This window comes from Lolium perenne, chromosome 3, assembly GCF_019359855.2.
Source record: "Lolium perenne isolate Kyuss_39 chromosome 3, Kyuss_2.0, whole genome shotgun sequence".
NCBI lineage: Eukaryota > Viridiplantae > Streptophyta > Magnoliopsida > Poales > Poaceae > Lolium > Lolium perenne.
In genome coordinates, this window is record NC_067246.2 from 226,546,119 (window position 1) to 226,571,437 (window position 25,319).

The 25,319-nt window shown below is 45.6% G+C and overlaps 2 protein-coding genes across 5 annotated transcripts; both read left to right on the top strand.

The window, feature by feature from the left end:
* The first annotated feature begins 6,988 nt into the window (after positions 1-6,988).
* On the top strand, positions 6,989-12,992 carry LOC127343549 (single myb histone 4). 4 transcript variants are annotated; one of them, XM_051369671.2, is made up of 6 exons: positions 6,991-7,259; positions 9,923-10,128; positions 10,714-10,798; positions 11,319-11,402; positions 12,376-12,673; positions 12,749-12,992. In XM_051369671.2, the coding sequence occupies exons 1-6, from the start codon at positions 7,110-7,112 to the stop codon at positions 12,799-12,801; spliced, it is 876 nt and encodes a 291-aa protein (XP_051225631.1). In that variant the 5' UTR covers positions 6,991-7,109; the 3' UTR covers positions 12,802-12,992. The 4 variants fall into 4 exon arrangements, with proteins under 4 accessions (XP_051225633.1, XP_051225631.1, XP_051225634.1 ...); XM_051369672.2 differs by having other exon boundaries at positions 6,993-7,259; positions 9,923-10,125; XM_051369673.1 differs by lacking the exon at positions 11,319-11,402 and having other exon boundaries at positions 6,989-7,259.
* Positions 12,993-23,425: 10,433 nt separating this feature from the next.
* LOC127343547 (glycylpeptide N-tetradecanoyltransferase 1) lies at positions 23,426-25,233 on the top strand. Its single transcript, XM_051369670.1, has one exon. The coding sequence runs from the start codon at positions 23,553-23,555 to the stop codon at positions 24,864-24,866; it is 1,314 nt and encodes a 437-aa protein (XP_051225630.1). The 5' UTR covers positions 23,426-23,552; the 3' UTR covers positions 24,867-25,233.
* The last annotated feature ends 86 nt before the right edge of the window (positions 25,234-25,319 follow it).

The window sequence follows — 25,319 nt, forward strand, 5'->3', positions numbered from 1 at the left end:
GTAAGCTGCCGTGGCGGAGTTTTTGGCGTTCTAGGTTCCGGCTACTTGTTGTGCCACTAGGTCGGAGTCTCCGCAGCATATGATGTGCTTGGTCCCGATTTCCTTAGCGATGCGCAATCCGTGTAGTAGAGCCTCATATTCCGCCATGTTGTTTGTAGCTTCAAAGTGAATCTGCAGAACGTACTACAGTTCTTCCCCGGTTGGTGACTTCAGGGTAACTCCAGCCCCCGAGCCTTGATGTTGCTTGGATCCATCAAAGTGCATGACCCAAGGTTCAGGTTCCGGCACAGGTGTGCCCTCCGGCGCTTCAGTCCAATCAACAAAGAAGTCCGCCAATACTTGGGATTTGATCGCGGTTCTGCCTTGGTAGTTGATGTCGAAGGCATAAAGTTCAACGCCCCACTTTGCTACACGCCCTATTGCGTCGGAGTTGTTGATGATGGTTGACAGTGGAGCTTTGCTCACAACTGTCATAGGATGCTTCTGGAAGTAGTGTCTCAGCTTTCGGCTACCTAGGAATACTCCGTAGACTAGCTTCTGAAAGTGAGGGTATCTTTGCTTGGATTCCATCAGGACCTCGCTTATGTAGTAAACCGGTCTTTGGACTCCGTACTCATAGCCTTCTTCCTTTCTCTCTACCACGACAACGAGACTGATGACTTTATTGTAGGCTGCCAGGTAGAGGAGCATGGGCTCTGACTCAACCGGAGCTGCCATGATAGGTGGGGAAGAGAGTATGTCTTTCAACCCCTGAAGTGTTGCATCTACTGCATCATCCCAGACAAATTTGTCTGTTTTCTTCAGCAGCTTGTATAAAGGTAGCGCCTTCTCGCCAAGACGGCTAACAAATCTACTGATTGCGGCAATGCAGCCAGTTAATCGTTGCACATCTTTGAGATAAGTTGGCCTTTTGCTGTTCAAGATAGCCTTGATTTTTTCCGGATTCACTTCAATGCCTCTACGTGACACAATGAAGCCAAGGAGTTTTCCGGCTGGTACGCCAAAGACGCATTTCAGCGGATTCAACATCATCTTGTATCGTCGGAGATTCTCGAAGGTTTCTTGTAGCTCGCTGATCAAGTTGGATCCTTTCCGGGTCATGACCGCGATGTTGTCGATGTAAGCGTGTACATTCCGGCCAATTTGGTCCTTCAGGCACCGCTGCATCGTACGTTGGTAGGTGCCACCTGCATTTTTCAAACCAAAGGGCATGGTGACGTATCAGTAAGTGCCAAAAGGTGTGATGAACGAGGTCGCCTTTTGGTCAAACTTCTTCATCCGGATCTGATGATACCCGGAATATGCGTCCAGAAAACAGAGAAGTTCCGCCCCCGCTGTCGAATCAATGACTTGGTCAATGCGCGACAAGGGGAACGGATCCTTCGGACAATGATTGTTCAAGCCGGAGTAATCGATGCACATTCTTAGTATTTCAGAATTCTTTTTGGGTACAAGGACGGGTTTTGCGACCCACTCAGTATGGATAACTTCTACTACAAAACATGCCTCTAGTAACTTTGCTAATTCCATCCCTATGGCGCAGTGCTTCTTATCACCAAAGCGTTGCATAGCTTGCTTCACCGGTTTTGCACCCGGATTTATGTTGAGGTAGTGCTCGGCGAGTTCCCTTGGTACTCCTGGCATGTCAGAAGGTTGCCATGCGAAGATATCCATGTTAGTTCGGAGGAACTCGACGAGCGCGCTTTCCTATTTGGGGTCCATGTCAGCTCTGACAGACACTTGCTTGGAACTGTCGCCTACTATGAAGTCAACCTTTTTGGTGTCTGTCATAGCCTTGAACGAGTTCTTCTGTTCGGAGATCTGCTTCTTGGTGGTTTGCATCTCACTCGGATCCACCGCGGCCCTGTAGCCTTGCAGCCCCTCTCCAGATATCACAGATTCTGCGAAGGCGGCTTCGCCCTCCTCGCAGTCTCTAGCTTTCTTGTAATCTATGGATACGGTGATCATACCGTTAGGACCCGGAATCTTGAGCTTATTGTAGATATAGCATGCCCTTGCGTGGAACTTGTGGTAGGTGGGCCTGCCGAAGATGACATGGTAGGAGCTCTTGAAGGGCACAACTTCAAACGTGATCATCTCTTCGCGGAAATTGTTAACATCACCGAAGGCCACGGGAAGTTTGATGCTTCCCAGGGAGTTCGCCTTTTTACCCGGAACGACGCCATGGTACTCAGTGGTGCTGTGATTAAGCTGCTCCTTGGTAAGGTTCATCCTCTCGAGAGTCTCCAGGTACATGATGTTCAAGCTGGCTCCGCCATCCATAAGGCACTTGGAGAAGTCATACCCGTCGATTCGAGGACTCACAACCAGGGCGTAGCACTCTTTTGGGATGATGGTTGGGTGATCCGCCCTGTCGAAGGTGCAAGGCTTTTCCGACCACTTGACGTACTGCAGCACAGCCGGAACTGTGGCGTTCAGGATCCGGAGGGCCGATTTTTTGGCCCGTACCGTCGGAGTTCCGAGGAAGGTATGGTATGCACCAACACTCTTTTTTACGAAGGGGTTGGATTTGTTAGCTGCGGAAGCCTCTTTGAGATCCGGCGAAGCGTCATCCTCATCCATCGCCTCGGAACTATCCTCGTCCTTTTCTTTGTTCTTGCCCTTGCCTCCTTTGCCACGAGGGTGGTGCTTCCGGGCGCGCTTGTATCCCGCTTCCGGGTCAGTTTTGAGGTCATTGACCCATTTGCAGTTGCGATTAGTATTGGAGGACTTGCCAGTAGCCGGATCAATATGGGCTAAGTATGGCATGTCCCTGTATTCTTCGTATGTCTGGGGAGCACAGGTTTCGGCAACGGTGACCTCGTCAGCTCGCCGCTGGCCCCTGCCGGCTTCGCCACCACGACCGCGGCCTCTTCCGCCTCCTTGACCTCCGCATTGGAACGTCATGGTAACCATGTCAGATCCGCCGCTCTTTTGGTCATCGGGGCGATTCTTCCGCTTATTGTTGTTGCTGCTGCCTCCATTGTCTCGGTTCTTCTTTTGCTGGTGCAGGGGTATGGCTGTGGCTGTAAGTTCTCCACCTGCGTCGTCGTCAGCGGTGGTGTGAGTACTTTCTATGCCGATCATGTCATCCAAAGTTAACTTGTTTTCATTGATCAGGCAAGTGAGCTTGTGCTGGAGCAGTCCTCCCCTTTGCAAACCACCTATGAAGGCGTGCATAGCTGTGTGGTTATCCACGTTCTCACACTCATTTCTGGTTGCTAACCATCGGGTGAGGAAATTCCGTGAGGTTTGACCATTCTTCTGGATACATGACTGCAGGTCACTTGTTGTGGCAGGTCTCTTGTAGGTGCCTCTGAAGTGCTTCTCGAAGGCGATCTTCAGGTCGAACCAGCAAAAGATGGAGTTTTCCGGGAGGTCACTGAGTCAGGTACGAGCTGGACCAATAAGGTACAACTGAAGCATGCGGCAGGCTATTTTCTGGTTCCCTCCGGCGAAGCTGACTGCATTGAAGTAGTCTTCGATCCAGTATCGGGCCTTTCGCTGCCATCATAGTGCTTGAGATTTCCGGGTAGCTTAAGGTTCAAGCCTTTTGGCGTTGGCTCCTCTCGGATCATCCTGCCAAAGCATTTTGGGCCAATGTATTCAGATCTGTATTCATTGAGATGTTCCCTTGCGTCACGCGGGCCGTTGCGGGGGGATATTGAACGGGAGCGAGATCTTCGGCCTCCGCCTCCACCTCCTCCACTTGGTGGTGGGGAGGGAGATCTGCAAGGGGGCCGCTGGGACCTTTTGCTTCCTCCTTCAGATTCTCCGTGCCCTTCTTGCTGCTGACTCCGGCTTCGGTGGCTACCTTCTCCGTGATGGCGGTCGCTTCCGTCGTTCCGGCTTCTGCTGGGTTCAGGCTCTCGTTCTTCGTTCCGGCTCCGACGAGGCCCCGACGTGCGCTCCGTGTTCTGATTCCTCCGAGGTACCAGGTTGTCGCGGATGTTGATTCCACCAGGCCCATTGGGTCTGGTGTTTCCGACTGGACTTCAGCGGCGAGGTGGTGGAGGAGGACGCGGGATCCGGGGTGGAGGTGACGGGTTCCGGTACTTGTCTCTGCCAGTGTACATCGAATCTTTTCCCTTCGTTGGGTCCGACGGGGGTGTTCTCGAGGGTACGGGTGTCCTCTCACATTAACTCCCCTGGGCAAAGGGTGGTCAACACGTATCTCAACTCTTATTCTCAGCTCTTCACCCCAAGCCATTCCTTCGTCATCCACATCCACTGAGATGTATTTGCCAATCCAACCTCCTATCACCTTCCCAAAATTCCTATTCATCATGTCCATGGGTAGGTCCAACACTCTAACCCAAATATCAAGCGAATCAAAGGTCATGTCTGACGGACGGACAATTCCATCAAAAACCTTCAACAGCACCATGTTGAAATCAAACTGCCATGGCCTAATACGCATCACATGATTCCAACCCCATTCCGAGGTAAATCGGACAACAAATCTACTGTCACCAATGTCCATAAAGTGAGCATATCTATGCAGTCCCCAAGCCCTCTGCATTACCTTTTCAAAAGCACTCATCATCAATTTGCGAGGAGAACAGACCTTACCCACAATAGCCCACTTCGGCCGTGGAACAGATTCAACGCTGATACCTTCAATCACCAGCCTAGCGACTTCCTTATCCGTTAGCAGGAGATCGCCTAATTTCGTAGAGAGACCTGCCGCCAGATCATCTATGGTCGACTTTGCAGGCAAACGCGACGGCGCCCTGGGTCGCCCACCGTTCTAAGATGGTGTACGAGCCGAAGACGCCATAGCACCACATCCAAAATGCCCCACGCACAACACAGGCGCGAGAACACCCACACCAGACCGTCAGAGACACAACCTCGCCGTCGAGATCGATCGCCGCCGCTAGAAAGCACCCACCCTCAAGAGGAAAACCCTAGCTTAGACGCGATCGCCTCCAGATCACCTCAGAGTAACTTCCGCTATTTTTGGTGGACCCACACGAACTCATGTCTCTTTCATTTCAATCCAACTCTCATGTGCCAAGGGTGTAGGTGGTGCAGGATTTGATATGTTTCACGGGATATGTTCTCATAACTTTATTCCCGACTACACATGGAACGCCTAGAATTTTTTTTGACAGGACACGGCACTTTATTGATCACATAATATCAATACAAAGAGTTTTCCGGATAGAATCCGGAGCAGAAATTGAAATAAAACCTAGGCTAGTTACATCAACGGCTCCCACCTCCTACTTCCAGAATATCAAATATGGAGAGGGATCCCGCAGCCTTGCGGCGTGGTTATGTGGCGGCTAGGGTTCACTTTTTGGTTGAACTATGTTCAGTTCAAATAGGAGAACATGTGATTTGTTAATTTGTGCGTGTAAAACTTGGGTCTCTTAGAGCATCTCCACCGGCGGCCTTGATAGAGGCCCCGATAACATTCTGGGGGGGGGGGGGCATCGAAAATGGGCTTGCACCAGCGCGCCTCAAATAGCGCCGGTGCTTTTTCGAGCCCAATAGAAGCGCCGGTAACCCCGTGGCGGCCTCTTCGCGAAGGGCGCGAATCAGGCGCGTCGGCGCCTCGCGAGACGACGATTTTCGCTGGCGGGGGCATCTTGTCAGCGAGAGGACGCGGCGGTTCGCATCGGCCGCGCCGCGGGAAGGTTGGTCGTCGGCTTTTAATGGTCTCAAACATGGAAATCGAGGCGGCGACTGGCCACACGGCGTCCACCCACCTACGCCGTCGTAAATGCCGATAGTTGGCACTCGTATTAGTACGTATGCTGTCCACCGCCGCTGCGCTATCTTCTCATCTCCACCACCGTAGCCACGCTGTCCTCTCTCGTCTCCACCATCGCCGCCGCGCCATTCTCTCCTCTCAACCTCAAAAATGTCGCGCCGGCTCCGCACGACATACTCCATGCTTGTCCTCAACGGCCTCGCACTTCCTGCGGCGCCTCAACCACCACCGCAGCTGCAGCCGCCGCAGCTAGACGCCGACAACGCAGACGACCCACTGTTCGTGGTGTGGGATGAGGCCTACGTCGCAGACGCAGAAGCTGGGCGGCGGAGGAGGCGACGCAGTGGGGCGAGCAGCCGCAGGCCCCCGCCGAACGGAGCATGCGGCGATCCTGGCGTCGTTGAACGCGCAACGCTTCCGGAGGTTGAAGGAGGAGGAGTGGGAATTCTTCAACGACGCAAACCTCGAGCACGCCGTGGAGATCTCGCGCCAGCGAGCAGCCACGGAGGAGGCGGGACACCTCCTCATGGCGACGGAGCGACAAAAGCTCATCGAGCTGAACGCTCATCGCCACGCCGAGGCGATCGCTCGCTCGCGAGCGAGGCTCGCCCAGAACGAGGCGTCTCGGCAGCGACTGGCAGCAAGGGGACAACGCCGTCGGCAAGTTCCACTGACACCGGCCACCATGCTGCCCCACGAGATGCGTGAAGCAAGGGCGGAGAGGTGGGCACGGACGCAGGCGGCAAAGAGGAAGAACGACGACGAGGCAGACCCGTCACGCGCTCCAACCAACGACTAGTAGATTAGGGTTAAGTTTAAGTTTTATTTAGGTTTAAATTCGAGTAACTTTTGTATAAATTTCATATGAATTTCTTATGAATTTCGGTTTTTAATGTCATTTCAAATTTAAATTTCTATCGAGGATGTCGTATGGGGAGCGCCGGTGTGGGAACAACATCCCCAAATAGAGGATGCTCTGCCGGCGCCTATTTGGGGGCCACTGGTGGAAATGCGTCGCCGCGGACGGCCCGATCACTATCCGTCACCCCGCAGGAGTGTGTACAAGACGCATTTTCAGCCGGCCGCAAACAGTCGCTCAACGTCTATTTGCGTCGCCCCGTTGGAAATGACTTTTATTTGCACGAATCTCAGGAACGAGGTAAAGGGTCGAGATAGCCTCCGCTCCGAGTAGAATACCTTTTCCCATCATACAGTGGATATATGATGTATATTTTTGCGAGCTGTAGACAAATCTGGGACTCTGGGAGCATTTCTCATCAGCAAATAAAGAGAAAACCCCCAAAAAGGCCATCTGTTAGATTAGGGTTTCTGGTCGGCTAGTAGTACATAAGGCGAGGAGCACGGCAAGGGAGGCGAAGCTTGGGAGATGGGTGCGCCGAAGCAGAAGTGGACGTCGGAGGAGGAGGAGGCGCTGCGTCGCGGTGTGCTCAAGCACGGCGCCGGCAAGTGGCGTACCATCCAGAAGGATCCTGAGTTCAGCCCCGTCCTCTCCTCCCGCTCCAACATCGACCTCAAGGTACTATTCCCCCCTGCAGCACTTCCCGTCTACCTCAGGCGTGGACGCCGCCGCCTTTCGCTTCGGTAGATTCCATATCACGGAAGGCTTGTTGCGCTAGCCGAGCCTTCCGTGGCGCTGCTCGCCATGTTCCTTACTGTCTCCGTCCGATTTGTGTGCGATGCTCTGTTAGCCCTTTGGTGATCAGTGATTCCCCTGCCGCAAATTTGGTGGTAGGTTTAGGATCCGAGATATGAGAATTTGGTCCCAAAATTGCGATATTTTCTGTTTAGTTGCCATAGGGATGTCGTGATGTGACTTTTGCCCAATGCTATGTGGTGTTCCGTGCAGGCGTTAGAAGGGAAGATGAATGTTCTGTAATCTGGATTGTACAGTGAAAAAAGGAGACATTTTTAATTATACATGTGAACAATTGGTGGTACAGGATGGTGCTGTATCAACAGAAAGAGTTGACATTTAAAAATATACTACCTCCGTTCCATAATATAAGCTGTTAGTTAGTTTGCCAAAATGGCTGATGTTGTGGAACAGAGTGATATCTTCTGATGTAATTTTGCCCAGAGTGCAGAAGAGAAGTAAGATGATGCCATTCGGTGTGGTTGTTGTGGGGTTTTTGGGGTGAGCGTTTGGAACTAGTGGAACAACTGAGAAGCAATTTCTTGTATACGGAGCGTGCCAGTAAAATAGTTGGATTTGATTTGTTACTTGCTTGCTGCTTATGGGACAATGTCACAATGGCTTATTTTTTTGGCAAAAGAAGTGACTTTTATAGATTCAGTTTCGCTTGCAATCAACCAAGCATGTAGAAGCTCTAGCAAGATTGCCAGGGAGTTGATTTGAGAGAGGATTCAGATTGAGAAAATTTGATAACACTATTTATCTTCGAGTAAGGTACCACAAATGTTTAGAGTGGGTGAGGCTGGATTACTGGAAGTAAATAACTGAATATTCACCCCAAGAGGTTGCTCTTAGTTAACCAGAAAACTTCCTCAAAAATAGGTCAAAGTTTCGTTGTTGCATCCCCTCAAGGCTCTTGGTTGGGAGTTTGGGTTTCCTCTGTTAACCTTTAGACTATCTTGTAGAGTTCCTTCAAGTACAAAATAAATGATGTTGTAGGCTTTTAGCAATCATGACAATTTTCTTGTAGATTCCTCCCACGTAATCCATTAATAACCAGCTGGTAACCTGCAATATCTATGGGTTTTCCAAACCCTGTTCTGAACACAGGGAATAGGCTGTTTAAATGTCAACAGATTGGAAAGTTTGAAGATGGGCATAAACATCTTTTCATTCAGTAAAAAATCATCAATTTACAGGGGATATTTCTTTGTGTTAAAAGGATGAATGCACTCTTAGAAGTAAAATTATCATTCTAAATTGTACCCATCCTTATAGTCACTGTATGTCATGAAGGGCAAACAATACAGCCGTAATTCTTCCTATCTCAGGATTTGTTATCTTTTCTTTATTTCCAAGTAATGGTCATTGTCTAGAATCAGGAGTCCTAGTTGAATTTTTCTATCTCTAGTTGGCTGGATCCTATATAAAGCCAGGCAATACTAGTGTAATAGGTACTCCCTACGTACCACATTAGTTGTCGCTGATTTAGTACAAAGTTGTACTAAATTAGTGACAACTAATATGGAACGGAGGGAGTATTAAATAAATAAACAGAGAAAAGAGGAGGTTTACCTCCACAGAGGATCTAACCCCAAGGCATCACGGTGCCTAAACCTAAACCACATCGCCCCAAACCTCTCACCTCTCATGGCTGCTCCCTCCGTAATCTGGGTCGTGCCATTGTATGTAGCTTTACACCGGTGTCATACCATTTCCCTTCCACGTTCCTAGTATGGTAATATATTAGCCAAACCAAATCTTTAATTAGATTATCGAATGAACTTTACATTATATTCATGGAAGCTAGTTGTGGTCATAATTTGCTGCTCAGCTTGATAAGATGTTTTTATGATTTGATTTATAGCAATTTATGCAATGTGTAAATTACATAACCTTATTCTTAGGTAACTCTGTCTATTCCGAAAATCAAGTGCATGGATAAGCTGATAGATAGTTGTTCTATAGGTTTAGAAAATGAGATGAGTTATGTACTGCTGTTCCATTGGTCCATTTTTTCCTCAAGCAGTCATGTCAGCAGCATGCTGTGAATTGTCCCCACCTGGCAGCATTTGTTGTTTCTGAAACAACATTTGTGTGTTTCTCCTTCGGTAATGGCATAGTGGAACGAAGTAGAGCTGCTTAAATGATTGTTATATGTCATGGCATGAAGTGTGACGTGTGTCTTGTTGGGACATAACTGAAAAAACTGCTACCTCTGTCCATACAAGGATGTCTTGTATTTGTCTAAATTTGGATGTTTGTAGACACTATTTAGTGTATAGATACATCCAAATTGTGTCTACAAACATTCGAATATAGACAAATCGAAGGCATCCTTTTATGGGCGAGAGGGAGTACTATTTTCCATGCATACAATCAAAGGCAGCAATATTTGTAAGACTTAGATGGTTTGCTATGAGAGTGCTGCCATTTGGTGAAAACATGAAGAACGTATGGACTTTTATTTGTAGCTTGCACACCTTACCGTGGTTAATGGCTGTATTGTCTAGCTTGTCTGATTCAGTTTTATTTGCCACTTTCAGGACAAATGGAGGAATTTGAGTTTTAGTGCGAGTGGACTGGGTTCAAGGGATAAAATAAGGGTTCCAAGGATAAAAGTCCCTTCGTCCTCCCCATCACCTAGCCCGCAGCTTCTGCTTCTCCCAGCCCCGGATAATGTTGCTGAAGCTTCTCCACCTGAAGATATTGAAAAAAACCCAGAGGATGACAAGACTTCGGTGCCAAAGTTGTCTCACTTAAGCCTCATGCCTTCGAACTTTGGTTACAAAACCTACTTTTAAGTGTCTAGTTATTCTGGTGACATTATAGTCCTACTAATTCAGTACTTCCATTCAAGGGTTGATAGATAATCACATAATACATCTAGCATGCTTCATTTCATCACATGTTAGATAGATTTACTCCTATATTTATTTTTATCTAATCGAATATGATTCTGTCCAATGATCTCAAGATGATCAAACCTAAAATTTCGATTTTGGCATGATAAGGACATGATAAGGACATCTTGGCTGAAATTTCGATTTTGTCATGATGCTGACCAATTAGATGGAACATCATTTGGGTTAAACCGTTAAAGAAAGTACTTTGTTTATTTCTTTGGTAGATGAATACAAACAAGTAGATAGTGTAAAAAATGTGGTTAAATAATTTTTTAGACATATCATAATAAGGTGAACAAGATAGAAGCCTTGCAGCAGGCACGTGTCAGGGCTAGGAACGATTCTTATTTCATTTGCATATGGCTACATCATTTCTCCCTCACACGTACTTTATTTGAGATCTGATTGCCCTGTACCAATGTGTTTGTTAGGTATAGTGCCATGATCCTAGAAGCTCTCGGCGAACTGAAGGAGCCAAATGGATCAGAGGTTACGACAATTTGCAACTTCATAGAGGTTGATTATCTTTGCGATTGCACTATTTGATTGATTCTGTTGTAGTACTTATTTTTGTCTCATCCTTTTCACTTTATTCAAGTTTACTCAGATATACAACTGACCTCGTAAGAATCATAAGCACGTGCCATCACTTGATTTGTTTGCAGATGATAAGTAATCTGGGTTTTGAAGTTCTTCCCCTTCTAAAAGAGCTAGTGAGCTATGCTGAGTGAAGTAGATTAGTCTAGCCTTTAGTATAGTGAAAAATGTGAGCTACATGTTTAATTTATTGTTTAAACACATGGCATTTTCCATTGTTTAAGCTCCCTTTACATGAAAGAAGCATTTAAGCCTCAATTAATACAGAAATATTTTGTTTCATGGGTTACATATGGGTTTCATATCCATAGAAAATTCTATTTGGTTGCATATGTCCTGTATTGTACTTTGTAATGTTTACCTTTCATAATTATGCTGCATTACTAGAATTATGGTAGATTGATAGGTTGCTGATGTCATCTTTGTGCCCTATATGCAGCAAAGGCATGAGGTGCAACCAAACTTTAGAAGATTGATTTGTGCAAAACTACGACGGCTTATAGGCGTCAACAAAGTTGAGAAGGTGACCATTTTCTTATGACCAATATGAGATGGTAGCTTGTCATCTCCTGTTAGCATATGTCAGGGGTCCGTAGATACGGGAGATGGCACTCGCCTCCAGCTGATGGCAAGGCTCTTCCGTTTCTTAGTACAGAGGCTCTGAGACTTAGTTGAAACTTCTAATTCTGTGTTGCTTAATTAAAAACGGGGTATATGGTGCCCCTTTATAGGGAACAGTTACTAACTTGCCCCCTAGGAGTCGGAGTCGCCGTCCTAACATATCATTTCTGTATCTTCCTAACTAACCTGATCTCTCTGCCTAACTAAATACCTAGTTGATCGTGCGGTGGTTATGTGTTCCTGAGTGGACAAACCGACACCATTAGGACAACATCTCCAGTCTTCATTTTCATGAATTAGTTTTGTAATGTATTTTGCTTACTTCCTTTGAACTTGTTTGGATAGCCAGGAATGGAAACACTCTACCAAATCCACATGGATCTTAGTTCTCCACATGGATTGTGCTTGGGATCCCACCCTTGCTGACCAATCCAAACAAAGATCTTCATGTCTGCTGGGGAGAATTTGTTGGGAATATAGGGGGTATAGGGAAGTCTCGCTGAGTGAACTTCAAAACAGATGGTTTGATTTGCATTTATTCGAATTTAAGTCTTGACAATGCGCAGAATTCAGATTTTTCAGTCTGGTTGTCAAAATTGTTGCGCCATGAACTAGTTTGCTCTGGGCTCGGCATTGAATTGAAGGTCCAGTCGTTTAGTCCGACCCCTTGTTTTTTCCTTCAACGATACCTCTAACAAAATCGAGAAAGATTCTTGTAGGAATATTTTGCTTACTGATCCAAATTACATCTTTTATTTACTATAGACATGCAATATCCTGGGATCCCCTGTATTCTTTGGAGCTTCGTATTTTTTGAAGATGTAAAAGACCTTTTGATGCAACTAACAAGATCTTTTTATTTTAACATTAAACAGATTGACAAGTCCTATAAGCTCACTGATGCTTATGCAAAGAAACTTCTTGCTCCAATGAAAGATCCATCTCAAAAGAAGAAGGATCCAGCCAAGCCATCCAAGGCATCAAAGAATGTAGGTCTGTTTCCTGCTGCGAGTCCTGCACTAGAAGCAGCTCAAGCTGCAGCTATGAAAGTAGCTGATGCAGAAGCCAAAGCACACATTGCAAATGATCACATGATGGAGGCTGAAAGGATCTTCAAGATGGCCGAGGAGACGGAGTCTCTCCTTACGCTCGCGTCAGAGCTCTATGATCGATGTATACCATGTTCATACTCCACCATCTTCCATTCCACCTTGCTATTGTCTTTCCTAACCTTCGCTAATGCTTCAGGTTCAAGAGGAGAGGTACTCACAGTATTGCAATCGGCGCACAGGGAATATTGATATCAAAACCATCAGCCGCATGCCAACATTTGTTCTTTTGTACATGGATAGGTTGGGCGGGCAGCGGGCTTGCCGTCTTGCCCGCATTGTTGCTATGTTGTAACTTAAAAGCAGTTCGCTGTGGATATTTAACTTGAGTGCATTTCACATACTGTCTGTCATAACGATCGTAATGTGCATCTCTTTTGGCATATGTTAGTGCAAGTATGATCATATGAGCAGCCATGTTTCTGTCCTGATCAAATGCAAGAAAAGAAGGGGAAGAAGGAATAAGTGTTTTTTTGTTTACTTGTAGAAGGAATAAGTGTTAAACCCATTCATCAAGGCAAAGCAACTTCTTTGCATAAGTAGGTTCTCTCATGTATTTTTTTTTTTTGACAAGTTGTGATGTTCCTTGCTTCTCACGTATGTTAGCATTGCTTTTCCTAGATGCTTGACGTACAACCTGTGATCTGAAATCATCTGATGGTGACTTCTTTGTACATGGTCGATGGCCTTTCCAAAGGAAGGTGCCTAAAGCAGATTCTTCCATAATTTTGTCCTCTGCGATGCAGTTTGCTCCGAAGTTCAGTTTATGGACCAAACTGCTGAGAGCATCCATTTTTTCTTGAAATTTATTGAAGGGAAGTCGGGTGAAAATCTGAACAACGGGCAGCCGCACTTTTTTTTTTCCGAAAAGGAGAACATAGCCTGGCTGCTGCATCAATCAATGCACACAACCTTCCTTTTGCAGTGTTTTAGAGTACATAATATAAAGCATCACAAGACATACGACAAACAAGACCGGAAGGCGGAACACACAAAACACAAAGCTAGGCTACTTGAGCAACACACCCTTCCTAAAGTGCTCACCAAAATCGTCTGAAGATGGGTTATGTGAGAGCATTCTTTTTTCCGATAAATGATGCTTTACATTACTTAAAGAGTTTAACCATACACCCGGTCTCTGCAATTTATATTACACAAATCTTTTCTCTCGTAGTAAAGTTATAAAACCAGATTTTTTACATCTTGCTTAGGCCATTTTTTGGCACCAAAAGATGAATAGTAAATGGTCTACCAAAGTACATTGTGCTTCACTCGAGTTGGAGTGTACGATTTTCCTGGACTATGGTCCCTGTGAAATTTTCCTATAAAAAGTTCATTACATCACAAGGATAAAGCTACCAAATTCTCGTGAACCGCGTTTCTATGCCTTAACAACTCTTTTCCACCCATTCGGTTAGGACCCTTGCAATTCTTTTATTCTACTGAATATCATTTGTTACAATTTCTTATGTTTCAAAGTATTTGTTATTGTGCTTTCCAAATTGTTTTATATTTCTACTATTCAAATAGAGTTTTAACAGAGGATGGATCTATGCATTTTGTGCCTGCAATTTCCTAGTTTTGTCTTGCCAACACATGCGCCTTTAAATTAGTCCCTCTGTTTTATTTACCATGCCTTATAGATTTAGTTAAACTTAAACTTAGCAAAGTTTGACTAAATATGTAGAAAAAAATAAACATATATGATATTGAATCAACATTGTTAGAACCATCATGAAATATATATTTATATTATATATATTTAGTATTACACTTACATGGGGAGAAGACAAAATGTGATCTATTGTGCCATGACTCAAGAATGTATTTTGTCGAAGTTTTAATTTCCCTACATTACTTTGCAACCTGACACGCAAGGAAATTACAACAGGGAAAACATGGATACTCGGGTATAATATCGTTTGCTTATGCTCTTCATAGTTCATGCACCTAGGTTACATCCGTTTGCTCCCTTTATATATATTATCCAAACGTAAGATGTCCGTGCGTAGCTATGTCTGTGGGAAGCTGGTTATTTTGCTTTAGCATTATACTAGGTTAAACATTTTAAAGTTTGAACTTCGACTAAATTCAGAGCACACATAATTATAAACAGAGGGAGTACGTCTTGCTAGACATTTAATAGCGGTGATTAAATTGCAGATATCAGGTGCCCCTAACACAAAACTAACACATCGTAAGGCTGCTCATAGTGGAAAGTAACAAAGGGTAGTAACATACATATGTTACTACTCTATGTTACCACTTCCATAGTGGGTAGTATTATGGGTGTAGTAACATACAATGTCATATTAATTATTTCGTAGACTCATTCTTTCTTAAAATGTGTGATGTGATGGTAACATAGCTAGTTACCATTACCCTCTCTGTTCTCAATTAATGACATACCATATCATCAAAATGCTTAGTTGGCATTGCATATTATTGATGTTACTACTTATTTTACTTCCCACTATGAGTAGTCTAAGAGGAACACGAAAACTAACACACCGCAACACAAACACAAAAAAACACTACTTACTGCATATATGGTTGAGTTTGAACTGTAATGTTTGGTTAGGCTTAGTTTTGGCTTATAAGTCAGGAACACCTAAATAAGTGCTTCTGACTTTAACTTTTAGCTTGCATTATCATTAAACAATATCCAGTCAAAAGCTAAAAGGCACATAACAAACATGTAATACGGCGAAAACCATAAGTTAATTCTTCGGACGGCTGTGGACAGTTGTTATAGGGAATCAAAACATCGAGAAGCATGTGCCATGAACATATCCATGTTACCTAGCAAGAACATATTCACATCGAAGTGACTATTGTGATTCATTAATTATACTATTATTAAGAGTGGCATAGCCTCGTTTTGGGTGGGATGTCAACACATGAGGTTATGTGGATTCATTTTAGAACTTATGGTTTTGTGCTGTAGATGCTAAGCTTTTGTAGTTTAGTGTAATTTACAATTAACCTGAACTATAATGTGCAACCGCTTTTAATCTCATGAATGAGAGACTCCATTTTTTTTTTTTGACAGGAACAATGATGCGTGTAGTTGACACGTCCGTTGGGAACCCCAAGAGGAAGGTGTGATGCGCACAGCGGCAAGTTTCCCTCAGTAAGAAACCAAGGTTTAATCGAACCAGTAGGAGTCAAGAAGCACGTTGAAGGTTGATGGCGGCGGGATGTAGTGCGGCGCAACACCAGAGATTCCGGCGCCAACGTGGAACCTGCACAACACAACCAAAGTACTTTGCCCCAACGAAACAGTGAGGTTGTCAATCTCACCGGCTTGCTGTAACAAAGGATTAACCGTATTGTGTGGAAGATGATTGTTTGCAGAAAACAGTAGAACAGTATTGCAGTAGATTGTATTTCAGTATAGAGAATTGGACCGGGGTCCACAGTTCACTAGAGGTGTCTCTCCCATAAGATAAACAGCATATTGGGTGAACAAATTACAGTTGGGCAATTGACAAATAAAGAGGGCATGACCATGCACATACATATTATGATGAGTATAGTGAGATTTAATTGGGCATTACGACAAAGTACATAGACCGCCATCCAGCATGCATCTATGCCTAAAAAGTCCACCTTCAGGTTATCATCCGAACCCCCTCCAGTATTAAGTTGCTAACAACAGACAATTGCATTAAGTATTGCGCGTAATATAATCAGTGACTACATCCTTGAACATAGCACCAATGTTTTATCCCTAGTGGCAACAGCACATCCATAACCTTAGAGGTTCTTGTCACCCCTCCAGATTCACGGAGACATGAACCCACTATCGAGCATAAATACTCCCTCTTGGAGTTACTAGCATCAACTTGGCCAGAGCATCTACTAATAACGGAGAGCATGCAAGATCATAAACAACACATAGACATGAATTGATAATCAACATAACAAGTATTCTCTATTCATCGGATCCCAACAAACGCAACATATAGAATTACAGATAGATGATCTTGATCATGTTAGGCAGCTCACAAGATCCGACAATGAAGCACAATGGGGAGAAGACAACCATCTAGCTACGCTATGGACCCATAGTCCAGGGGTAGACTACTCACACATCACTCCGGAGGCGACCATGGCGGCGTAGAGTCCTCCGGAGATGAATCCCCTCTCCGGCAGGGTGCCGGAGGCGATCTCTGGATCCCCCGAGATGGGATCGGCGGCGGCGGCGTCTCCGGAAGGTTTTCCGTATCGTGGCTCTCGGTGCGGGGGTTTCGCAACGGAGGCTTTAAGTAGGCGGAAGGGCAGGTCAGAGGCGGCACGAGGGCCCCACACCACGGGGCCGCGCGGCCAAGGGGGCCGCGCCGCCTAGGGTGTGGCCACCTCGTGGCCCCACTTCGTCTCCTCTTCGGACTTCCGGAAGCTTCGTGGCAAAATAGGACCCCGGGCGTTGATTTCGTCCAATTCCGAGAATATTTCGTTACTAGGATTTCTGAAACCAAAAACAGCAGAAACAAAGAATCGGCACTTCGGCATCTTGTTAATAGGTTAGTTCCGAGAAAATGCACGAATATGACATAAAGTGTGCATAAAACATGTAGATAACATCAATAATGTGGCATGGAACATAAGAAATTATCGATACGTCGGAGACGTATCAGCATCCCCAAGCTTAGTTCTGCTCGTCCCGAGCAGGTAAAACGATAACACAGATAATTTCTGGAGTGACATGCCATCATAACCTTGATCATACTATTTGTAAAGCATATGTAGTGAATGCAGCGATCAAAACAATGTATATAACATGAGTAAACAAGTGAATCATAAAGCAAAGACTTTTCATGAATAGCACTTCAAGACAAGCATCAATAAGTCTTGCATAAGAGTTAACTCATAAAGCAATAATTCATAGTAAAAGCATTGAAGCAACACAAAGGAAGATTAAGTTTCAGCGGTTGCTTTCAACTTGTAACATGTATATCTCATGGATATTGTCAACATAGAGTAATATAATAAGTGCAATAAGCAAATATGTAGGAATCAATGCACAGTTCACACAAGTGTTTGCTTCTTGAGGTGGAGAGAAATAGGTGAACTGACTCAACATTGAAAGTAAAAGAATGGTCCTCCATAGAGGAAAAGCATCGATTGCTATATTTGTGCTAGAGCTTTGATTTTGAAAACATGAAACAATTTTGTCAACGGTAGTAATAAAGCATATGTATCATGTAAATTATATCTTACAAGTTGCAAGCCTCATGCATAGTATACTAATAGTGCCCGCACCTTGTCCTAATTAGCTTGGACTACGGGATCATCACAATGCACATGTTTTAACCAAGTGTCACAAAGGGGTACCTCTATGCCGCCTGTACAAAGGTCTAAGGAGAAAGCTCGCATTGGATTTCTCGCTATTGATTATTCTCAACTTAGACATCCATACCGGGACAACATAGACAACAGATAATGGACTCCTCTTTTATGCTTAAGCATGTAACAACAATTAATAATTTTCTCATATGAGATTGAGGATATTTGTCCAAAACTGAAACTTCCACCATGGATCATGGCTTTAGTTAGCGGCCCAATGTTCTTCTCTAACAATATGCATGCTTAACCATAAGGTGGTAGATCGCTCTTACTTCAGACAAGACGAACATGCATAGCAACTCACATGAAATTCAACAAAGAGTAGTTGATGGCGTCCCCAGTGAACATGGTTATCGCACAACAAGCAACTTAATAAGAGATAAAGTGCATAATTACATATTCAATACCACAATAGTTTTTAAGCTATTTGTCCCATGAGCTATATATTGCAAAGGTGAATGATGGAATTTTAAAGGTAGCACTCAAGCAATTTACTTTGGAATGGCGGAAAATACCATGTAGTAGGTAGGTATGGTGGACACAAATGGCATAATGGTTGGCTCAAGTATTTTGGATGCATGAGAAGTAATCCCTCTCGATACAAGGTTTAGGCTAGCAAGGCTTATTTGAAACAAACACAAGGATGAACCGGTGCAGCAAAACTCACATAAAAGACATATTGTAAACATTATAAGACTCTACACCGTCTTCCTTGTTGTTCAAACTCAATACTAGAAATTATCTAGACCTTAGAGAAACCAAATATGCAAACCAAATTTAGCATGCTCTATGTATTTCTTCATTAATGGGTGCAAAGCATATGATGCAAGAGCTTAAACATGAGCACAACAATTGCCAAGTATCACATTACCCAAGACATTTATAGCAATTACTACATGTATCATTTTCCAATTCCAACCATATAACAATTTAACGAAGGAGAAACTTCGCCATGAATACTATGAGTAGAAACTAAGGACATACTTGTCCATATGCTACAGCGGAGCGTGTCTCTCTCCCATAAAGTGAATGCTAGGATCCATTTTATTCAAACAAAACAAAAAAAAAAAAACAAAAACAAACCGACGCTCCAAGCAAAGCACATAAGATGTGATGGAATAAAAATATAGTTTCAGGGGAGGAACCTGATAATGTTGTCGATGAAGAAGGGGATGCCTTGGGCATCCCCAAGCTTAGACGCTTGAGTCTTCTTGATATATGCAGGGGTGAACCACCGGGGCATCCCCAAGCTTAGAGCTTTCACTCTCCTTGATCATGTTGCATCATACTCCTCTCTTGATCCTTGAAAATTTCATCCACACCAAACTTAGAACAACTCATTAGAGGGTTAGTGACAATAAAAATTAACATGTTCAGAGGTGACACAATCATTCTTAACACTTCTGGATATTGCATAAAGCTACTGGACATTAATGGATCAAAGAAATTCAACCAACATAGCAAAAGAGGCAATGCGAAATAAAAGGCAGAATCTGTCAAAACAGAACAGTTCGTATTGACGAATTTTATCGAGGCACCAGACTTGCTCAAATGAAAATGCTCAAATTGAATGAAAGTTGCGTACATATCTGAGGATCACTCACGTAAATTGGCATAATTTTCTGAGTTACCTACAGAGAAAACAGCCCAGATTCGTGACAGCAAAGAAATCTGTTTCTGCGCAGTAATCCAAATCTAGTATGAACTTTTCTATCAACGACTTTACTTGACACAATAAAACACTAAACTAAGATAAGGAGAGGTTGCTACAGTAGTAAACAACTTCCAAGACACAAAATAAAAACAAAGTACTGTAGGTAAAAAAAAACATGGGTTGTCTCCCATAAGCGCTTTTCTTTAACGCCTTTCAGCTAGGCGCAGAAAGTGTGTATCAAGTATTATCAAAGGGTGGTGCATTCTCAGCGGGGTGTGGAGTTTTCTCAACCAGGCATAGTATATTAGATACATAAGTTTTAGCATCTCCCTTTTCATTAGTCTTAGGCGTGCTACTCTCATCAAACAAATTTTCAGGAACAAGCCAAGCATAGTTATTTTCTAGTGCATCATTCATAGCTAAGAGTTTACATGGTATTGGTGCTTTGATCTCCCCTCCATCATTAATATTATTAGTGTACTTTATTCTATCCATATCCATCTTTTCAAGGAGACTAACAAAATTGGTGTAAGAACCAAGCATATTAAATTTAGCAAAGACCTTTCTAGCCTCTCTCGCTATACCACCAAATTCTCTAAGAAGGGTTTCTAAAACAAAATCTTTCTTTTCCCCTTCTTCTATATCACCAAGTGTGAGAAACATGTGTTGGATTATAGGATTGAGATTAACAAATTTAGTTTCCAACATGCGAACTAAAGCAGCAGCAGCAATTTCATAGGTAGGGGCAAGGTCTACCAAGTGTCTATCCTCAAAATCGTCAACGGTACTAACATGGTTGAAGAATTCTTCTATATTATTTCTCCCAATTATAGACCCACGTCCTACCGGTATGTCTTTCGTGGTAAAATTAAAAGGAAACATGATGAATCAAGTAAGGTAAATGCAGGTAACTAATTTTTTTGTGTTTTTGATATAGCAAACAAGATAGCAAATAAAGTAAAACTAGCAACTAATTTTTTTTGTATTTTGATTTAGTGCAGCAAACAAAGTAGTAAATAAAACTAAGCAAGACAAAAACAAAGTAAAGAGATTGAGGAGTGAAGACTCCCCTTGCAGCGTGTCTTGATCTCCCCGGCAACGGCGCCAGAAATTTGCTTGATGCGTGTAGTTGACACGTCCGTTGGGAACCCCAAGAGGAAGGTGTGATGCGCACAGCGGCAAGTTTCCCTTAGTAAGAAACCAAGGTTTAATCGAACCAGTAGGAGTCAAGAAGCACGTTGAAGGTTGATGGCGGCGGGATGTAGTGCGGCGCAACACCAGAGATTCCGGCGCCAAAGTGGAACCTGCACAACACAACCAAAGTACTTTGCCCCAACGAAACAGTGAGGTTGTCAATCTCACCGGCTTGCTGTAACAAAGGATTAACCGTATTGTGTGGAAGATGATTGTTTGCAGAAAACAGTAGAACAATATTGCAGTAGATTGTATTTCAGTATAGAGAATTGGACCGGGGTCCACAGTTCACTAGAGGTGTCTCTCCCATAAGATAAACAGCATGTTGGGTGAACAAATTACAGTTGGGCAATTGACAAATAAAGAGGGCATGACCATGCACATACATATTATGATGAGTATAGTGAGATTTAATTGGGCATTACGACAAAGTACATAGACCGCCATCCAGCATGCATCTATGCCTAAAAAGTCCACCTTCAGGTTATCATCCGAACCCCCTCCAGTATTAAGTTGCTAACAACAGACAATTGCATTAAGTATTGCGCGTAATGTAATCAGTGACTACATCCTTGAACATAGCACCAATGTTTTATCCCTAGTGGCAACAGCACATCCATAACCTTAGAGGTTCTTGTCACCCCTCCAGATTCACGGAGACATGAACCCACTATCGAGCATAAATACTCCCTCTTGGAGTTACTAGCATCAACTTGGCCAGAGCATCTACTAATAACGGAGAGCATGCAAGATCATAAACAACACATAGACATGAATTGATAATCAACATAACAAGTATTCTCTATTCATCGGATCCCAACAAACGCAACATATAGAATTACAGATAGATGATCTTGATCATGTTAGGCAGCTCACAAGATCCGACAATGAAGCACAATGGGGAGAAGACAACCATCTAGCTACTGCTATGGACCCATAGTCCAGGGGTAGACTACTCACACATCACTCCGGAGGCGACCATGGCGGCGTAGAGTCCTCCGGGAGATGAATCCCCTCTCCGGCAGGGTGCCGGAGGCGATCTCCTGGATCCCCCGAGATGGGATCGGCGGCGGCGGCGTCTCTGGAAGGTTTTCCGTATCGTGGCTCTCGGTACTGGGGGTTTCGCAACGGAGGCTTTAAGTAGGCGGAAGGGCAGGTCAGGAGGCGGCACGAGGGCCTCACACCACAGGGCCGCGCGGCCAAGGGGGGGCCGCGCCGCCCTAGGGTGTGGCCACCTCGTGGCCCCACTTCGTCTCCTCTTCGGACTTCTGGAAGTTTCGTGGCAAAATAGGACCCTGGGCGTTGATTTCGTCCAATTCCGAGAATATTTCGTTACTAGGATTTCTGAAACCAAAAACAGCAGAAACAAAGAATCGGCACTTCGGCATCTTGTTAATAGGTTAGTTCCAGAAAATGCACGAATATGACATAAAGTGTGCATAAAACATGTAGATAACATCAATAATGTGGCATGGAACATAAGAAATTATCGATACGTCGGAGACGTATCAAACAACATGTAAAACAAAGGGTTTTCAATCTGCCAAGCACAAGCAAACTGATAGTAGAACAATATAGTAATTGAAGAGACAAAAAGAGCACATAAAATACATCTAAACCGGATGCTAACAAATGTAAAACGAAGGTTATGAAGGATGTAAATATTTCTATAGAATCAGGTCAAATAAATCGAACTTGGACCGCTCCTCTCTCCCGTCTACAGTGAGCGAGAGAGGAGATTTGTAAAACTCCCCGTCAGCCCACCTCGCCGGCCGGCGATTCGTGGATCCCTCTGCCTCCGACGGCCGCTGCGACGGCGGGAGGTTGGGGAATCCACGGATCCCGGCCTGTACATAGTGTAGGGTTCGGTAGGGTCTCGCCCGGCGGCGCCATGGAGGTGGAGGTGCCGGTGATGCGATGTTTGGTGTCGATTCGCTTCTCCTCCGGCGGCGGCGCTCCTCGGAGCTACGGCGCCTGGCGGTCGACTTCCTCGAGCTCGCTGATGGGTACATCGGCCGAGCTCGTCAAGCCCCGCCCGGATCTGGCCAGACGGTGGATCCGGTTGGTGATCTTGAAGACGACGATGGTGTTGAAGACATCCGCGACGACGACGGCGTTCCAGGTGGTAGGATCTCCGGATCCGGCGCTCGACGACTTCCCGGCTGCCAGGGGCTGGCTCCTGTCCAAGGCTATGTGCGGAGCAGCGGCAGCGGCGCGCCATCGACGGCCTCTGTTTCGTCAGCGCCGTCGAGGTCCAGCAGGACTGATGTGTAATTTTGCTTTGTTTCTGGATCTTTCTGTATGTTCGGATGTTTGATATTATCGTCTGTCTCCCGCAAAAAAAAAAAAAAAATCTATAGAATCAATGTTCGAAACCTCACCTCTATCTTGGTGACAAAGCCGGGGTGGAGTCCCCCTCTGGTGTTCTTATTTTATATATATACTCCTGGAGGTATACGAAATTTGGGTACTCCGTAGTAATTTTTGTGTACCAAAAGGAAACATTTATATGGGAAAAAAAACGTAAGCACCAGAAATTAGAAAATCTAGGAAAATCGTGTTACGTAGAGACAGCCCAAACAGAAAAGGGAAAATAAAGGCATCTTCGGAACGCTTACGAGTTCCAGCCCACAGCAGATCCACTATCACGCACGCCCGCCTGTGGAGGGTCTTCTTCTCCCCCAAATCCCTGAAACCCTACATACAGCCGAGCCGATCTAGCTCCCCTCCCACCGCGCCGATCGCCATGGCCGCCCCCAACAACAACGACGCCGCCAGCGCCAGCGCCTCCACCAGCGACGACGCCCTGGCGCCGCCGGAGGACACCTCCATCGAGGCGCTGGCGCGGCGCGTGCAGGAGCACATGACCCTGGCCAACAACCCCAGCGCCCGCCGCCACAAGTTCTGGGAGACGCAGCCCGTCGGCCAGTTCCGCGACCTCGCCGACGGCTCCCTCCCCGACGGCGCCATCGAGCCGCCCGCCCCGCTCTCCGAGGTCCGCGCCGACCCCTACCCGCTCCCCGCCGCCTTCGAGTGGTTCACCTGCGACCTCGACGACGACGCGCTCCTCGCCGACCTCTACGCCCTCCTCGCCCACAACTACGTCGAGGACGACGAGAACATGTTCCGCTTCAACTACTCCCCGGCCTTCCTCCGCTGGGCGCTCCGCCCGCCCTCCTTCTTCCGCGCCTGGCACATCGGGGTCCGCGCCAAGGAGTCCAAGAAGCTCGTCGCCTTCATATCCGGCGTCCCCGCGCGCATCCGCGCGCGCGACGACGTCGTGCGCATGGCCGAGATCAACTTCCTCTGCGTCCACAAGAAGCTCCGATCCAAGCGCCTCGCCCCCGTGCTCATCCGCGAGGTCACCCGCCGCGTCCACCAGGAGAACATCTGGCAGGCCGCCTACACCGCGGGGGTCGTCCTCCCGACCCCCATCACCACCTGCCGCTACTGGCATCGCTCCCTCAACCCCAAGAAGCTCATCGATGTCGGCTTCTCCCGTCTCGGCCCCCGCATGACCATGAGCCGCACGGTCCGTCTCTACAAGCTGCCCGATGCGCCGCTTACCCCGGGGTTCCGCCAGATGGAGCTGCGGGATGTCGCGGCTGTCACACGGTTGCTCAGGTCATACCTTGCAAGGTACGTCGTGGCGCCGGATTTCGATGAGCTTGATGTTGAGCACTGGCTGCTGCCCCAGGAGGATGTGGTGGACAGCTACCTTGTGGAGAGCCCCGAGACGCATGAGGTCACGGATTTCTGCAGCTTCTACACATTGCCCTCATCAGTCCTCAACAATGCCACCTATTCAACGCTCAAGGCTGCGTACTCCTACTACAATGTCGCTGTCAAGACCCCGCTGCAGCAGCTGATGAATGATGCGCTGATTGTGGCCAAGCAGAAGAACTACGATGTGTTCAACGCCCTCGATGTCATGGAGAACGAGGGGTTCCTCAAGGAGCTCAAGTTTGGGCCTGGAGATGGGCAGCTCCACTATTATCTCTACAACTACCGTATTCGCAATGGGATCAAGCCATCTGAGCTTGGCCTCGTGCTTCTGTAGGGTGGTCCAAAAAGGTCTCAAGATGGTGTCTGGGTTATACTCTTTTCAGCAGGTACTCCTTGTGTGGCTGGTTTAGTACGCGTCTTTCTTGGTTGCTACAGGTGATGGGTCGATTCCTGTCATGCTGTAGGTTACCCAGTGTGCAATTTGTCATTGCTCATTTTGTTTATTGTGGTAGCAAATTTCCCATGCCTTGTCATGGGAATCCACAATGATTTGCAAATGAGGAGACTGGAATTAGAAATCCTTTTCTTAATTTTAAGACTTGTTTTCAGTTAGTGATATTCGGTGTGTATGGTTCAAAGCATTTTATGATGTCACTGAGTTCACCAAGGAATTTTGATACAACTTGTGTTACGTTAAATCATTCAAGTGCCCATGTGGTTGAGATTATAAGGTATAAATGTGCCTTTTGTTAATGTAGGACATTCACAATTATTTCACAGGTTTTGA

Coding starts and splice junctions, on each gene's coding strand:
- LOC127343547 (XM_051369670.1), top strand. CDS start 23,553: ATGGCCGCCCCCAACAACAACGACGCCGCCAGCGCCAGCGCCTCCACC.
- LOC127343549 (XM_051369671.2), top strand. CDS start 7,110: ATGGGTGCGCCGAAGCAGAAGTGGACGTCGGAGGAGGAGGAGGCGCTG. Junction 11,403..12,375: donor GCGTCAACAAAGTTGAGAAG/GTGACCATTTTC, acceptor AACATTAAACAG/ATTGACAAGTCCTATAAGCT. Junction 12,674..12,748: donor GTCAGAGCTCTATGATCGAT/GTATACCATGTT, acceptor CTAATGCTTCAG/GTTCAAGAGGAGAGGTACTC.